General features: G+C 42.7%; 1 protein-coding gene across 18 annotated transcripts in view; it reads left to right on the forward strand.

Moving 5' to 3' along the window:
• Positions 1-18,200, forward strand: part of NFIA (nuclear factor I A) — a 359,870-nt gene that overhangs the window by 257,250 nt on the left and 84,420 nt on the right. For all 18 annotated transcript variants that reach the window (XM_027806993.2, XM_027806996.2, XM_055725262.1 and 15 more), the window contains one exon: positions 11,150-11,224. In XM_027806993.2, coding sequence (XP_027662794.2) covers positions 11,150-11,224 — 75 coding nt within the window. The remainder of the gene's footprint in view (positions 1-11,149; positions 11,225-18,200) is intronic.

Here is an 18,200-nt window from a genome sequence, read left to right on the forward strand (position 1 = left end):
AGCCACAGAGATAACTAACACGTAAACCTAGTGGAAGTCGGCCTACTTGGGACTAAAAGTTGTTGAAGTGGAGAAATTACTGTTCTGTACAAAGAACAGAGGAGTAACAGCCTTCGGGAGAGAAAACCCCAAGCAATACAATGGAAAGGACAATAGGTAAACAGTAACATGATTTGCATGGGGTTTATCGTAAATTGAAGTTTGCTCACCAGTGCTGTCAGCAGAGGAGGGGTAAGAAGCAGCTCTGAAGGGAGAGGAAAGCCTGTGGGGAAAAGTGGAGGTGGCTGATCCTGTGACTTAGCTTCCATGCCCAGCATCTTTATTTTCACATCATATTTATACTATCTAATCTTCAGCAGATATTTCTACAGCTTCCATTATCATGGTGTCCAGCCACAGTCTTTTAAAACTGCTTTGGTGTAAAGAGAGAGGAGTGCCAGGAAGGGAGGATGAGAGGAAACAGCTGATTAAGTCACCGGGGTTTGTGTCCATATCACCCAGCAAAGCCGAGCAGGAAGGCTGCCTGCCCTTGCCTGACCCTGGCCCCGGCAGCTCCTCCTGGATGCTGGGCTTTTCTAGAGAATTCTGCCACATGCTCTGAATACATGGATTATTCCTATAACTGTAAACTAACATGCAAATTAAAAAACCCCACACCCAACACTTCTTTTTATAGCCCCCTAATTCTGTGTCCACAAGGCTTCAGACTCCCTTGGTTCAGCTCCGAGCATGTCCGCAGAGGAGCCTTGGCGGGTACACTTAGCTACCACCAGCCGAGGGAGGGTTTTATAGTTCCTAAAATAATTACAGCATCGCTGAGTCTAGTTGTATAATTTCTTGGCAATATACTAATTAAAACTAGATATTTACACACAACACTTATTTAAACTTAAGACTTATTGAGAAGAACCTGCATACTTATAATAGCTATATATCATGGCTTTATCGAGGACCGTGTTTTTCATGCAGATTGAGTTCTCGAGCGCTGTTATTAACATAAATGAGCCCACGGCTTTATGTTCAGGACCAAATACTACCAGGGCATCTGAATCATCCTGGTATTTCATTTCACCATCTAAAATTATTTTTAAAGCACTACATTTTTTTAACTTGCTGTATTATGGCAATTAGAAAACGCTCTGTGTTTACTAGGAACAGAAAGTCCAGCAGAGCTGAGTGTTTAATGTGATGAATAGTGTTAGGAGCTCAAAGAAAAGTCAGATGTGTGTCGGCACTTATCAAAGCTGTTCTGCTGCTCAGAATGACTGTTCGTGATACTTGTTTCATGATAAACTTCCTCAGAACATGATGTTACTGGAAAAAAAATGATCCACTCTGAGAAATACGCAGGTGACACAGTTGAGTCAGCAGCTTGCAACAGTGACACAGGCTTACGTTTATAAAAATCCCCACTGAACTTTTGTCTCCCGCGTGCGTATATCATAGCCTTAAAATCTGTTGCCGCAAAAGTGTCCCGTTTCTTGTCTTCACTCGGTAACTGTTTAACAAAAATCTTCCCACCACCCTGATGAAGAGGTAGATTCCTGGGCTTAAAAGTCTTAATAGTCACAAAACTTTCCTCTTTCATAAGTAATTCACCATATAAATATTAGTAACTCCGGTGACCACTGATAACCCTGGGGAAATGATAAACATGGAAAAAGAACAGACCGCTGTGGAAACCAGAAAATCCTACCTCCCATATGAGAGGGTTTAATTATTGAAGTTGCAAGCATTTCCCCGTGCACAAGCATCTCGGCATTCATAGGTGGAAAGTACCTCATGCTGTGTTTGAAATATCAACTGGATTTAAAAGAAGGCTTTGTGCTTCACTATGGACCTTTCTTAGCCTCCTGCAGATGGTCCCTATTGCTGAAAAGAGACACGACTTGTGGGACGGGGAGACCTCCGTGCCATTTTTTCGTGCTGCTGTAATCCTGCTTTACACCCATGAAGGACTTCAGCCCTTAAGCCCTTACCCTCTTTCTCCTAAATATTAAAATTATTTTCCTGAGTGTCATACTGTATTAAAGCAGAATGAAAATGGGTTTAACAATTGCTGGCATGGGGCTTCTGTACAGCATGTGTGTCACAAATCATGTCACTTTTCAGCAATAGGGCTGCTGCCAGCGGGAGGCTCAGAAATGCTCATGTTAATCAAAAATTTTAATTTCAAATCAAATTGACAGTTTACACATGGTGAGAAATGCTTCTCACCATGTGATATTTCAGTATGCTACACTGGGCAAAATGGGTGCACTTTCCTGTTAAGAATTTTGACTGCAGTATCTGCAAATTTATGGGTTTCAGTGTATTGGGTATGGTGAGTAGTTGATCTAAGGGAGCCCCTTGGAGAATAGGAGACAGAAGGGTTTTCATGCAGCCTGGCACTGGTGAGACGCTGTTGGCACATGCTGCTGGAGAAATGACAGGTATTCAATAAACATCACTATGGTTAAGAGGAAGATTTAAAGGAGGGAGGGGCTGCAGTGCTATAAACAGGATTTGAAACAAATGTGCTTATTTCAGTCTGTGATTAGTCTGAATACCTAAGTATTCCACACCAGTTTTTAAATATCCTTACATTTATTTTCACACTGATGTTCTTCACACAGCATCGACAATAATATTTATGGCATTAATACTGTAGCTAAATTCTAATTTGAAGTAGTGGAAACCCAAGTAAACTCTGCATGTATCGAGGCATGCTCCATTGGTGTGAAGACCAGAACGCAGCTACGTATCGTGCTTACGGCATGCGGCCCCAGCATCAGCTCCTACAAGCCCTTACTTCTGCCAGCAGCTTCCTGGAAGTCAGCGAACAAAATTCAGGAGGCAAAATTGCAGTCAATACTTGATGAGGAGTAAGGGGAGCAAGGACAGTTGATGGAGCCTGTGTGATTGGCCCCAGACAAACAAGTCGTAGAGACCGATGTTTTTAGGCTGTACCAGAAATGGGATGCTGGAGAAGAATGACTAGCTGAAAAGAAATTATCCCTACATTGTTCTCTTTAGGAGGTTTTTCAGCTCTCTGCAGGGTCCTGAGGTTAATGCGATGCCTAGCTCATGACATTGGGGCTTTCATTTTAAAAAGGCCTTGAAGGGGAAAGGAATGGAGGTGGCAGTACCCACCTTCACGTATCTCCCCCTCCAGTGGCCCGTACTTATCGTTCGTCTGCAAGGGTGCAAAGGTGGGTGGGTGCCCATTGCTGGCAGCCTGGGGAGCGCCAAGCAGCAGCACATGCCATCAGCATCCCCGGGAAGCTCAGGGAAACCGGGTGGTTTCTCTGGGCTCATTTGGACACTGAGTCATGCTTCAAACTGAGAAGCCAAACTGGCAATATCACCACAGACCTTGGAGATCACAGCTGTCATTACTCTTGTAACCAGGGTTGATATAAAAATATGAAGATAAATAACTCCTTCATATTATTATTTTCAGGGAGGCAGGCTTTTCTTTTTATTACTCTTTTTATTGTTGGATGCCATAAATATTCCAGAATGATTATCCCAGGGTAGATTTCATCTCATTTACTTCGAAAGGCTTTTGAGGAGGCACATTATTTTATAAGCTGCCAAATGAGTATGACCATTTATAATGATTTTTCTTATTTTCTTTAATATTTGCTTTTTGGATTGAGGAGCTGAAATCAAAATATGCTAATTTAAGACATCTGTTGTTTTTCAAGCTATAGGCCCCTATTGGTATTAATGCAATTTATTTATCAAATTGGTTATATGGTAGAGAGGGATATTCTAAATTTTTATCATTATATGAAAAAACTATTTAACTGATTTCTCACCCATGTGAGTACCAAAAAGTACCCTACAATGTTAGGAAACATCAGAAACAGAAAACCGCAGCAGACATCTTAGGTCTTGTAGTGGTTGCCATTGCACAAGCTCCTTAACTTGAACTTGAAGGGCTTTCAATGTTTAAAGGTGGCCTTTGTCTTCAAGAGAAAGGAACTATCCGTGTGCCCTCCATTTGGACAAAATCTGACATGATTGATTCCAATCTATGATCGGTTCATTAACGGTAATAAGTTGCCATTAATTCCACTATCTCTGCACTTAAATACAAAATGAGCTGAGCCTCCTAAGAGCTGAAGCCGCTGTGGATCCGTGCAGGATCAGGCTGTTGGTGACACAGCCAGCCTGATCCACATTTGCTCTGATCCGCGTTTATGAATTTGCAACCCAGACTCTGGAGCTCAATATGACACATACTGAAATAATAATTAGGTGTTGTTACTATCAGAGATTCTAAAATGCCGTGGATATGAAAGCAACGTGCAGTGAGACGTTACATGTGTATTTCTGTTCTGATTCAGCTCTGAAGAACACCCATCGTGACGGGTTGGGTGGGTTCCCCAGTGAAGGCGTGAGAGTCCTTTCTCCGGGCCGCCTCGCAGTACCTTCAGATGTTGGTTCCCAAAGGCCACCAAGAGTTTGCAAACTGGAGCACTGGTATCAGAAGTGCACCCACGAAAACTCGCAGCACTTCACAATCCTACTGTCTGCTAGATACAGACGTTTTAGCTAAAAACCAAAAAGGCAAATCATTTACCAATGGTTTTGCATATTGTGAAGGGTTAACAAAACTTTCATTATCACACTCTATTAAGCCAGGACCAGGAAACAATTTCTAATCAACACTCGGATCTGGGCAGGGATTGTGCAGTCTTTTGTAGGAGGCCTCAGATCTGTGTTCTCTATTCTCACATGCTCACTTCCAGCTGTTGTCATTGAAATCCCACATAATCTCCCTGGGTCAAAGGGCAGTCATCCATGACTGCCGCTGTTAGGAGGTTATGCTGATTTCTGTTGTCAAATATTGGCCCTTTTCTCTTTCAATCACTCCCATTCTACTTTTTTTAACAAGAAAGATCCAGCCTAGAATTGTATTACATGACTTTAAAGTCTTAAAAGTGTTCCTCTATTGTACTAACACGACATGCCCTGGACGGTCTAATCCATCCTGCTATGGGCCACAAAGAAAGTTCTGGTGCTTCTTAAAACCTCAGCCAAAGGCAGGTAGCGAGCCGGAGAGAATAACGGTGTGTGCGACATGTGGGCCAGCAGTTGTTTCATACAAAAATGTGTAATTTGTCCAAGGTGAGCTATTGCTACGGCATTAAAATTAAATTGGAAATAACAAGCCGAAACAGAATTAGGAGCATTTGTCAGGGAACAGGAGAGGTTTCTGTATCACCTTGAATGTATAATTTCTTGCTTAACTCTTCTATAAAAGGTCCATTAATTAAAAATGTGGTCTAATTTACCATTAAAGGTTTATCATTTACAAATTTGAGGAATGCATTTTGTACAAGGCAATTAAAATGAAGCCACTATGCCAGCTCTGGAGATCGGTATTTGGGGTCTGTAGTTAAACGCAGATTTCATTACAGGTATACCTGTCTTCCACCTGAATGGGAGAGACATTCATATGGACAGAGTATTGTGGCTGCGATAGATGGTCTCTTTGGCCCCCACATTTTTTTTAGCTACGAAGCTGACATACGCTGTGTGGCCCCATGGATCTAGCTTCCCATTTCCGTCATGGGATAGTATTGCTTGGTGAGAGAGATACTGCTGTTGAACCTGGGCAGGGTGCGAGGATACAAGTGCTTAGGCAGGGGCTGGTCACAGCCCCGGGTTCTCTCGCCGGCCACCCATGCTTGCCCTGGAGGTGGATGCTTCCCAGAAGCAAAGTACATCTTCCTCCCTGTGCGTGCCCAGGGCATGGGACCACCATGCCAGGCTGCCTGCAGCACCCTGTGTCTGTGCAGGGGGATGTGTTTCTGGAAGGGAATGCATAGGGCTGGGTCAGACCAGGCTTAATAAACTCACCTTCCAATTAAGCAGAACGTAAATGTTCCGAAGGTCTTGACTGAAGCACGCACACTCTCTCCTTTCCTTTTTTGCTGGAGAATGCAGATTAGGACTAACTCTGTCGCTCCCATCCTCCTCAGCCAGTGCAGCTGTGGAACAGCTAATCTTTTGGGAATCCTTGGGGTGATCCGGGTTCCCTCTGATAACGTCCCCTCTCTCAAGGCCTGCATGTGCTGTGTGATACAGACATTAATTTTCTAATCAATATTATTGCTCCACATTGTTTGTGAAACATGGGATTATCTAGATAGAGGATAAACCCAAAAGGAATCAAGTTGCACTTTGAGCAGAGACGGCTTTTCTTTTAATCAGGCATTTGGTTAAGATAATAGGCTTGAGACCCTAATTGATTATTACTATTTTAAGGTTTTAAGATGGCTATGTATAGTGAGATGCGGAACATGAAAAAGGCTTTAGAAATGGCTTCAGTGCTAGTCTGAGGGACTTGTGTAATTTCAAAACACTGAAAAGGAATCAAAGTCTCCCAAAAAGCTGTTCTCCAAAGCTCCATTGTCAGTCAAACTGTAGTGGAAAATAAATAACTGGATTTGGACTTTTTCATCTTCAAAGGAGTAACTCTTTCCTGATTTAATTTAAGCTTGGATTTCAGGAAACCAGCTGTATCTCTGTTTAGAAAATACCTTGTATATTTGTGGTGCAATCTAACTATTTTATACTAAAAAAAATACTGTTGGATTACACAGGGAAGCCTGCTAATTAAATAACAATAATACCTTGAGCACCTTGAAAACATCTTCTGATATTCAATTAAGGAACAATAACCCGATGAACTTTAACCTATAGACCATATTCAGACTTTCTACATAAAAGTAATTGCATCAGTCATGATTTTCTCAAGCTACAACACAAGCTCTTGATTGGTAGCTCAACGTCTGAGACTCCTTTTTACAGCATTAATTGGGAAAGCAGACAATACTCTCCCTGTAAACTAGATTTTAGGACGAAGGTTAGTTGCCTTTGTACACGTTTACTCATTGAAATAGGAATGTTTGCTTAATAATTCAAAACAAATAGCATTAGACAACAAGTCCTAATCCTGATTTCTCCTCTGCCAGTGTAAATTAGGAGAAAATGAGGTGAAACTCTATTTGATCAGTGTAGAAAGACTTGTTTAAAACTTCTTTGAGATCAGAATTAGGCTCCAGCGATTCAAGCCTTTTCTTCTGGCATCTTTACTGGGATCTAAAAGAAGAATATGTAAATCACATTATGAATTTTCTCCCCAATTAAAGCAGTCATCAAGTTATGGAAAGATGTTTTTCATGTGGTACTTGTTACAATACTGTTGCATCGCATTTGTATGCTATACCAAACGTGTGATTGGGTAATGGCATATTATTTATTAGTTAGTATCCTGATCTGCTTTATTCATTTGGTCTTATTAGCCTAGGGTTTTTTCCCGCTCAGGAGGGAAAAAACGGTCATCTTGTGAGCCGAAGTGAGGGCTTGCGTAATGAGCTACCTTCTAGCTGCACCTAGACTTGAGTTGAAGGAATGATTCAACAGTATGTTTAAATGCCTGCTTAACTTTGTCAGCCCATCTTTATTTGGCAGAGCAAATAAGCATGTGCTTTAGTCAAGCATGTGATTAAAATTAAACACGTGCTCTAACTGCTTTGCTGAGTCAGGGCCTGCCTTGGCTAGCCAGGTGTCTTAATTTATACCCAGAATTTCAGTGAATGAGCTCTCTTAGATTTTTATAAAGTGAGTTAAAATTCTCTCATCCTCATTCTGAACATCTGCTTTACTACCAAAATGTGACTGTCGCACAAAGCTGTGGAGATAACCCGATCATATACAGCAATTTCAATATCCTATCTTTGGGATATTTAGCAAAAGTATCACAGTGCACGTATTTCAGTAAAGTGCCGTATGAAAAGTAAATCTTGCAAGCTTTTGAGATGTTTAATCATCTTTTCAGTGAAAGAGCTAGTTAATGCTAAGATCTGCATATGTAATTGCTTGACTTTACCTTTTTTTTCTCATTCAGAATTAAGTGGAACAGCCAAATTGATATATTTTTGCATTTTGACCCCAGTTAATAAGCGTGAAATACTTACTTCACATATTTTGTCAGTCCCGCTATTTCCCAGTCATTCTCCTTTTACAAGTCTAGCTTCTTTGTCCTTTTTCTCTGATTTTCTTCTTGCACTGTTATCACAGCTCAGCAAAAGCTACAGTCTTGGGCCTGGATTTTGCAATCTGAACTGTCCGGGAAGACCTTTCAACTTTCATGGAGTTCTACTGAACTGTGAATTCACAGACCAACCATGCATCAAAATGAGCTCAAGATACAGCTTTAAGCCTAGGGCATTGCTTTTAGGGGTATCGAGATATTATTAATGATTGGTGAGACGAGCCCCTGATTTCCTAATGTTTATAAGTAAATAACAAATTGGAGAATTGTGAAATTCACCTTTCATTTGTGAAATGTTTATCTTCAGTATTGAAGGATGAAAATCTAATCACTCTCATTGCGTGCTGTTGTTTAATGATTACTAATAACTGTGCGCGCATAAGAAATGTTCCTACAGAAGTGGACATTTCTAGTGTACCCGGCAAATTAAGAATAATGACGGTAGCAGGCCCAAACTAACTTAGTCAACTTTTCTTACACCCTGCGGGACCCTGAGACCTAGAATGTATTTAAAACCATTCTGTGGCGTTTTCATTTCTGGTTTTGTCTCTGTTTGCTAGGTTAAGGTAACATGGCTAGCTGTGCAACAGTCATGCTTTTATTGGATGATTACAAAGAGCTCTAGGTTTTCCTTTAACAAATCAGTCAAATGTCCTACTGTAGCTGTAATTTGGTTTTTTTTTTTTATTTTCGTATTTAAATTTCACTTTCCCTCTTAGTGTGGTAGGAATCTGCCTGAGAAATGCAGGTGGAAGTGGACACCAGAGCAGAGCCAGTATGGTGCACTGTGAAAAAAAAAACACGTGACAGATGTTTGTAGCATTGCTGAATGCACTTCTGGAAGTTGCTCAGATACTGTCATGATGAGCACAGTATGAGAAGTTATATACCATAGACTGACTTCGCTACCAAGGGCTCTGTGGAGTAGTAAGCGTCCTGGCCCTGGTCCAGCAAGGCACTTAAGCATATGCTTAATTTTAGGCACATGAGTGGTTTCAGTGAAGACCTAAGAGAATTATTTTTAATTCACAGATCATTTAATTCAATAGGCAGGTCTGCTGCAGCATATGAAAAGTAGATCTTCATATTAAAAATACTTGGGAAATTTTCAATGAACAAAGGTCGTGTATGGCCAGCAACCACTTCTAAAAAGCAGAATGATGTAGTCATCACCTTTATTATGGTAAAATACAAAGCAGATCAGCAAAAGCATTTACAATTGTCTGAGAGCTATTTCTAAGTTGAAAATAAGGAAAAATAAAAGCTTGTAAGAACATTTTTTCATTTGAAGTAGAGAAAAATTTATTCTCTTGATGTAAATAAAAACCTTGTTTGCAGATTGAGGAATTTGTTTGTGTTGAATTTCAGCATCAATTTCAATATTTTATAGTACATTTATCTACAGCTGGAGCATGACAGATTTGTGTATATTTATATGTTTGTGTACATAATACATATGTATACACACATACACAAGGAAGCCCAAAGATATACATATACACAGTTTGAAAACTCATCATTATTGCTGAAGTATAAAAACATGCCTGATGCAGAAACTTGTCTCAAGTCTGTTAGCTTAGCAACTGCGTTCATCTGGCACTGTAGAATCCTCACAGAAACAGGGAAGTTCTTCTGTGCAGGAGCAGAATCCGCTGAGCCCTTGGCTGGAGGTGGATGGCTGACCTCACACCAGATCCCTCCCAAACCTTTCCCTGACATGTTTCCTGAGATGTCACCCTCCGTAGTCCTGCACACGAAGATGTATTCCTTTTACTTCCCATTCTGCAGGTAGAAATGGCAATGGGATATGTTGTTTTTTTAAAGAAAAAAACCAGAAGAAAGCCAGGGAAACAAATGTGCAGCTTGCATTAGTCCTGTTGCTCTGGTCATTAGAGGAAGGTGCACAGGTATTGCTGGGATGAGCGTGGGGTACGGTAGAATATACTGAATGTAGGGAAATGGTACTAAATCTGGCAAACAATTAACGACAGAGCAGATGGTGCCCCTGCAAAACATTCAATAATATATGTGTGCATGCGCTGGAATCAGTGACTCTAAGTAGGACAACCTAAAAAGGTATGCCACTTATCCTGTGGGCAAGTAGGACTTTACAGTTCTTTTAATAATCTCTTTATCCTGAGGTTTCTCCTTTGACCCTGATTTCAAAAGCAGGAGGTCATCTGGCCGACTAACCGCAGACCTGTAATTGAAGTCCCAATATGTCCCGCGTGAACTGCTGTATCCCACTCCACACGCTTACACTGGGTTGCAGCCTTAAAGCTGCTCCTTTTGTAATTGATCATACCCGTGAAAATTAAATGAACATTTGGTGGTAGGCATGTTTTCAGAGAAGAAGGAAAATACTGTTATGTAAAGTGTAATAACATTTTGATACCGAGTGTAGAGGCATTCCTTGCACAGGGGAGGTGAGCGTGGAAGTGTGCACCCTGGTTCAAAAAGACAGCCCAAAGCTGAAAGTTAATACCTTTCTTAGGCAGTGATTTATTTTTATTTCTGAAAGCTAGTTTTAAATGTTAGAATATTTTGGGGGGTGGGGGGTGCAGAAAGGCATTAATTTACTTCTTTTTAACCAGCTGCTGTTTTAAAATTTCCCTAGTGTAACCTTAGAAAAATGAAGAGTACATCTTTAAATCTTGTTTTGTTTGAATGAATGGGTAGATAATCCTGATCAGATGTTTCTTTAGAGAATAATGTTTAAAACGATTATGGAACTTAGCTGTCCTGTCTGTTTCCTAGGTACACTATTTTCATTTCAATTGTGAAGTCATTAGGGGTCATCCAAGGTAACCGTTTATTAAAATAGTCCTCTTTTGTTTCAGATTTCCTGTTGAGATGCTTTAACATGTAAAAATCTCCCTGCTGATGTGTCATGTTAGCTTTCTTAACCTCTAGATAGAAACCACAAAGCAGCCTACATAGCTGTATGACTAGTTACCCACCTACATAAACAATAATTACTGCTAAGTGGGAAATTAGATGTCACATTTTAAATCTAAATGAAAGTAAAGTATTTGAGAATACTGTCATTAAATGCTTAAAGCTAATCGCAGTTCTCTCACTCTGTTTGTTTTGTAGGACATTTGGGCTTCCAGGACAGTTTTGTCACATCAGGTGTTTTCAGTGTGACTGAGCTAGTAAGAGTCTCACAAAGTAAGTATTATTTTGTGGCCAGTTTATGTGGTTTCTGCAATCCCAGGTTTTTTTTCTTTGGTTCTTATCGTGCCCCTTCCCCAATTCAGAGACAACAACTTGAAAATTGAGAGTCTTCTCCCCACTTCTTGCCAGTGGACAGTGTTTATGTGCCATGTCTTTTAATGTGGGAAAATAAAACAGTGTAATTTTAAAAAGTAAATTAAAAAGTTTTAATTCTGCAAACTTGCATGCGCAAGTTGGCAAGCTCTTCTGGTACCCAGCTGAAAATGGGCAGACTGTATCAGAGTGCAGACAAATGCTCACAAAGATTGGCTTACCCGGTGGGTCCCTTGCAGGATCCAAGGACTGTATTTTAACCAGACCTCTAGAAATGACATGATCTGTGCACATAAGCCTGGGAATTTTCTTATGCTGCTTTTGCACGTTGTGTTCATCCATGCCACGCATACATGTGTACACCTGCAAATTGATGGACTCATTAATAAGGCCAACAACTGTACCAACCTCAGCTCTGATAATCTCCGTGGTGCAGAGGCATACATCTTGACTTCACAAGGCCTGCGTTTTCCATTAACTGTATGGAATTCTGTCTTCTAGAAGGATTTGTTTTTTGACCTTTAAAGAATGCTAATGCCCCCAGCATGAATGACACACTGCAGCATGATCATTACAGGCTTGTCAATACTCACTAACAACAGTGAATTAAGAGTACCTGTCACCACCCTGTTCCATTGATCAAAGGTGCATTGATTGTATATTGCTATGACATAATCTAGATAGTCCAAGGAGAGAGTATGGATGGTCTCTCGCAGAGAGACTACTGGTAAGCCAGGGCTGTAGGTACTAGGTCTTTGAGGGCCTTTTCTGCAGCTAGTGCAGAGCTATGCAGGAACATCACATTGCCACTGTGCCAGGCAAACCACGCAACTACGTGCCTCTTTAAAACCTCAGGGTTTGTAACCAATCTCTCCAGCACAGACAGTAATAAAAATCGTTCCGCTCCTAGGTAGCAGGAATATTTGTTTGTCTGCTGGCTCTGAGCATGTAGTTTTAAGTCCTTCTGGGGCTGGAATCTAACTGGCACAAACCTAGCAGAGGATTCGTGGGTTTGAGTCAGAACACAGAGCTTCTGTAAGGATTTTCCTGTTCTATTTCCTCTTTCAGAAAGACTTGCCGTAGCTAGTAAATTGGTTTATATTCAAAAATAGGATGCTACAAGGAAAGCATGACATCTTTGTGGGAGATACATGAATGTCAGTTACCTGTGCTGGGAGGAGATGAGAGAGAGAGAGAGAGAGAGAAAGTTTGAGGCAGGCATTTCTCCTGGGTTTTCCTCCCTGACAACTGGTGGGAATTTTGTGAGAACGACAAAGTTAAGAGGACTTAGAAGTCAAGAGGAGCTGCTGAGTGCTCAGCACATTTGCAAATCAGTTCACTTACTGAAGTGCTTAAATAGGGACTTTGACATCTAGCTCACTGTACTGTGTACACTAATTTGCCGGTATCTGCAGCCATGGTGGACAAAAGCAAGCTGTTGCCAATCTTTGAATGTCTCCGTGTTATGTCACTGTATTTCAGTATGAGAGTTCAGGTTTCTGAAGCCCAAAGGATTCACCCTCCCCCTCTGTAAGGCATCTCACTTCACCACAATCTTATCTTCACTGTAGGAACCCTACACAGCAAAACTGCCTCTGGACTCTGTCAGCCATGCTTCATGTGTGCACAGGACAGGGCTGCTACCAAAAGTGCCCCCATTCAGGACTTGATCCTTCACAGCCAGCCCCAGTCCCAGCCTCCCTGAGAGTTTGGCATTGACCTCATAAGCATCGTGTTTCGTGATATTTTTCATGATATCATTTTCCATGATACTTTATCATAACTAAGCTAAAACATTGTGTATCAGAAATCTTAGCATTCAGCATGTTTTGCAAACTATGAACTGTGTCTGAGATGTTCCTTCTGCTTGCCATTGAAGTGCACCACCTCCAAGGATGGAGCACCTGCATGCAGGAAGAGCAGGACAGACATGAGCTTTATTGGAAATAAGAAGGGTATTGGTGGACAAAATGGGCAAAATAAAAAGATTTAGCTTTTATCTGTTCCAGACACAGGGGTTTGCGCGCTTTAATAACCCTGGGAGGTCAAGACCTCGGTTTTATATCCCGTCTACAAGCCAGCACCTCTACCAAAAATAGTGTCCCCAAAGCATATCGGGATATCACTTCAGAACTGACTCAGAGGGAAGTGTGCCAGCAACTGATTTAGCTACACTGCTTTTGGTAGCACCCTGGATTTTCCCTGGAGATGCCCCAGACATGTACTGACCAGCCATAACCTTGTTTACTTTATGAGGTCTGAGAAGCCCACAACCTGACATGCCGTGGGTACCCAGTAGGATATGTTTAGTGTAGAGTCTAGCAGCTAATTCCCAGCAAAGTCAGTATGAATTCACATGCTCATATTCAAAGAATTATTTAACATAGACTTATTTAACTTAGCAGAGCAACAAAGTAATTGCTGAATATTTGCCTGAAGTGGCAGGCAAGGTCTTCCAAAGAGTGTGCTTTTCCGTATAACCCTTGCTGGGTTGCCTGCATGTTCCCTTGTCTTGATTTGAGACCGGACTGTGGTTTACTTTTATGCTGGGGAGCTCAGCTTATGAACAGCCATCATCCAGACTCACTGGCAGCTATTAACAGTCTGTAGCTTGAGTAATCAAAATGTCCTCACTCCATTCTCTTGGTTTTACTTTCTAAAAAGTCATTGCTCCTTCAGGAGCCACCACGGCTAGGGAAGGAACAAGCCTGCCTATCCATGGTGGGCCCACACATTTAGTCTCTGCTGTCTTACTGAGTGTGCTCGCTGTTTGCTTTACAAAGAGGTCATCTTTGTGTATGCCTGTTGTCATTTTTCTTTCCACGCTTCTGTTTGATAATATGATGATAGAAACAAGTGATCTCCCATAGTTTTAACTGGCCTGTGGCTGCTGTTATCTAAAATTAATCTCATGAAATATTGTTGGTAGCAATTATGTGCCAGCTTTATTTAGTAAAGTTCCCACAGGTCCACATGACAAGGAGTCTCGAGTAATAGGCAGTTGTCTCCGTCATGCAAATTTGGGGAATGAATTAATCAAGCAAAAGGTCAGCTGTTACATTATCTATCTTACCTATCAGTGCTGATCATCACAGTTTCTGTGAGCTATTGAACAAGTCTAGACTGTTTTGGTAACGGAAACTTGCTTTCTTCAGTCCTATAGATGCAGATTTTCTTTCAAAATGCTACACAGCTACTGAATCTTACAGAGCCTAGTAAAATAGAGAAAGTAGATCATAAATGTTCATCTGAAAAACAGATAGACCCCTCTCCACCTCGTCTGATGTGGATGTTGCAGACAGTGCTGTCAGTTCTCCTACATTATTAGCAGGCAAAGGGTGTGAGCTCCTTTCTAAGTGTCGTCTGTCACCCCAGATACTGGGGAGGACCCCTTCAGATAACAGAGACTTCATGCTTCCATCTCGAGAGAGGTTTGGGCTGACAACAGGAGGCTCAGAAGTTGAAGCGTTGGAGATGTACAGGTTTTGTGAACTGACAGCCAGCTGTTGGCCAGGCAAAACCTTCTCCCTCTCTACCCTTGTTAGGAAAATATTCCGCTCCCTGTGTGCAGCTATCTGCAGAACACTGGAGAACACCCTCTGAGAAAGGTGCCGGCAGAGGGGTGGCCGTGATGCCAAGCCACTGCCAAGTGCACAGTCCTGTTCGCTTGGCAGAGGCTGGGAAGCCGTGGTAGGCTGGAGCAGAAAGAGAGGCATGGCGAACACTGTTCCCCTCTTGGCTTTGAGTCTGTACTATGTGCTCTTGCGCAGAGAGCTGCTGGGAAGATCTCCTCCCTTGGAGGTCCTTCAAGCAGCCAGATAAACTGCACTGCCCAGGATGTGAAGAAAGATTTAGGATTTATGAACATTTGCTAGAGCCAAATCAAACATATTTGTTTTGTGCTGTGTTATTTGTCAAAATGACATCATTCTTCATGCTGATAAACAAGGGAATTCTGACTGCGCCCTGGACTGAAAATGCCACGCTTTGAGTTTTAACATGTTAGTGTGTGCAGTAAGGAGCTGTAAGAGCAAGTGGGGTGACTTTTAATCCTTCTAATGAGCCAGTGAAACCTCAAGCATACAGGCAGCTGTTTACTGCTTCTGTATAAACACAGAAATGGTCTAGCTAATTATCCCTGAAAGAGTGACAGTAATTCCACAGGTAAGGTGTGCTTTTGTGGCCAAGGCGTTTTGGAAGGCTCAGGATCCTGCAACACCGAGGCTGCTGGATGTGGCGGGTGCCAGACTTGGTTAGTGGCAGCAAAGGAGGCAGGGGCTGAAGCTGTCGTGCATGAGGCAGGCAGACAAGTGCTAGAAATGAAAGTAACTGCCACCGCTCCAGGCACGGAGCATGGATGCGGTGGAGGAAACAGAGCTTCCTCATGCCTTTCATCCAGTGGCCAGGTACAGCCGAAACAAACTGCAGGGGAAGTCCTGTGAACTCCAGCACATGCTGGATGCCTATGGCGAGGTGTGGGGTGCCCCAGCTCCTGCCGTGGTTCTGGGCCAGGCAGGCAGCTGCAAGGGGCAGGGAGGAGGCTGCTGCCTTCGTGTAGCCCAGGAGAGGAGAAGAGGCTCTCCTCCACGCAAACCACGTGTGTGAAAGCTGGGGTATAATAAAACAGCGCTCTCTAAACAGCAGCCCGTATGTTTTCTGCTATACTAAGCATTACAGCAGTGAAGGTATTTAAAGTCAGCAGCATAAAAATTAACATTTAAAAAGATACTCTATATTCCTTAGCAAAGCGCTGCTATCCAAAACACACTGTGTGGGCTTGGGTATGAGAGGAAGAAAAAAATATTATAATAAAAAATAGACTGCAGGCATAGAGTGAACAGTTGCCGTGACCTTGCCTTTTGTATGCCATTACACAATTCAATGGCAGTCCACTCAAACCTTGCTCTCGATCAATATCCTATTAAAGCAGCACAAAAAGTCTCTATAAACTTAGTGGTTAGCTATGTTTATAAATGGAACTCAGCATAATTAGATGGTCAATAGCAGGCTGTACTTGTAATTTTAAAATGAACATCACACATTTCATATCTGTTGTATTCGGCAAAACCTCTTCGAATCTAATGATACAGTGTGTAGGAAACAAAGGCCTTGCAAAAAAAAGAAAGACACCCGGCTCCCCTTTCCTCTCGGCAGCAGCAGCACAGTGTGTTTTCCTTTGTTTATGGAGTCACAACACAGGAAAAAGTTTATTAGTCAAATGTCATGTTTCTCCCATTTAACCTTAAACACATTATCACTTTGCTACAGTGTTACACGTGTAATGATCTTAGTCACATCCCAGCCTGTTTGTAAAAATAAATACATAAAAATGGAAAAAAGAGAAACTAAGTATTAACATGAGTAAAAGAGAGTGCTGTATTCCAAGGAAGACAAATGCTGGCCTGGCTGGTTTTATTTAGTGGGTTTCCTGTTCCGTAATTCAATAAATTTTTCAAAATAAGTATTCCAATTGGGTTAAGTCAGAGGGCTTTTTGTTAATTTCTCTGTTATTTTTCTTGACATTTTGGGTGAAGATCTGAGCTCACAAGCTGGCAGTGGAAGGAGCAGGCTGGCAGCAGGGGCAATGCTGCCCCACATCCCTGGGAGCAGCACAGTGCTGGTGCTCAGGCAGAGGTGCCCACTTTCCTCCTCCTCCTTTTTGGGCAGACCTACTCCTCCTGCCCCTCAGAGCCAGCAAAACGTGTCCCATCTACACAGGGATTTTTTTTGTGATGCCAGCAGCTGCAGTGGGAGCTGAGGCCAGCATCAGTTTGTTTGCTTAGAAAGCCTGTGCCCATCAGCGGGCTGGGTGTTAGGGGAAGTGGGGTCCTTCCTCCTCGCCCCCCCACCAGGTCGGAGCCCTGGGTCAGATGGCATCTTGATGCCGGTGTGTAGGTGGAGACTATCGTTTTGAGTCACAACTGCAATTTCTGGCATCCTTTCCTGTTCGGGAGATGTTCCTGAGCTATCAGAAGGTCACTTTGCTGCAGAGTATTTCTTAGGGGGGGAATTGGCCTGGTTTTAATGTTGTTGCCTGGAGTTTCTGCAGGCTGCAGTGTGTAACAGCTGGCTGTGCTGGATGAAGCTTCCCAACTGCTTTGTGTGGGGCCAGAGCACATTCCTGGGGCACAGGAACAGCAATGTGGGGAGGTTGCATGGTGGACTGTCAGATCCTACAATGAAGAGATCTGATTTAGACACGGTTTTGCCACACTCGGCACCACTTTGATCCCTTTGCTTACTCTCCAAACCTGCAGCCTTTGCAGATAAATGCAAGTGTTCCCTTCCCATCAGCTTTCTGGGCCCGTGCGAGGTCGGCAGTCCACAAAGGAAGTGTGAAAAGCCATTTGGAGCAGGCTCGGGTGCCTCTTGGCTCAGCTAGCCACACCGTGCCCGCTCTCATGGCACACTGCACTGCAAAACACAAGGGTGACTAGAGGGGGGCAGGTGCCAGGCAGTGAGCTCCCTGCAGCCAAAGCCCAGCGCAGGAGGTGCAAGGAGCAGTCCAGGTCCACACACAGGGCTTCAACCAAATTCCAGCCAGGAAGCAACCTTCTGCCATGCAGATGAAAAACATTAACGTCTTCCTGACAATCTCAGGGTGGACTCCACACACCAGCATGTTGCTGCGTTTTATGATAGTAAATGGGGTAACTGCAAGCAAAGGTACAAATACCCTTTGCTGAAAGACCTGCAGGCAGGAGCAGGATTTCAGACCAGCGCTCCGTACAACATTTGCCACAGCACTTCTAGGGCCAGAGACCTTGAGCTGGTTGTGGCAGGACTATGGCTCCTCTCTGCCGAGGAGTTTCAGGTACATTGGCCAGCCAGGCACTTGAACCTCTGCTGCTTAGATCTGTTGGTGTATATTAGAGGT

Source organism: Falco cherrug, chromosome 12 (assembly GCF_023634085.1).
Source record: "Falco cherrug isolate bFalChe1 chromosome 12, bFalChe1.pri, whole genome shotgun sequence".
Classification (NCBI taxonomy): Eukaryota; Metazoa; Chordata; class Aves; order Falconiformes; family Falconidae; genus Falco; species Falco cherrug.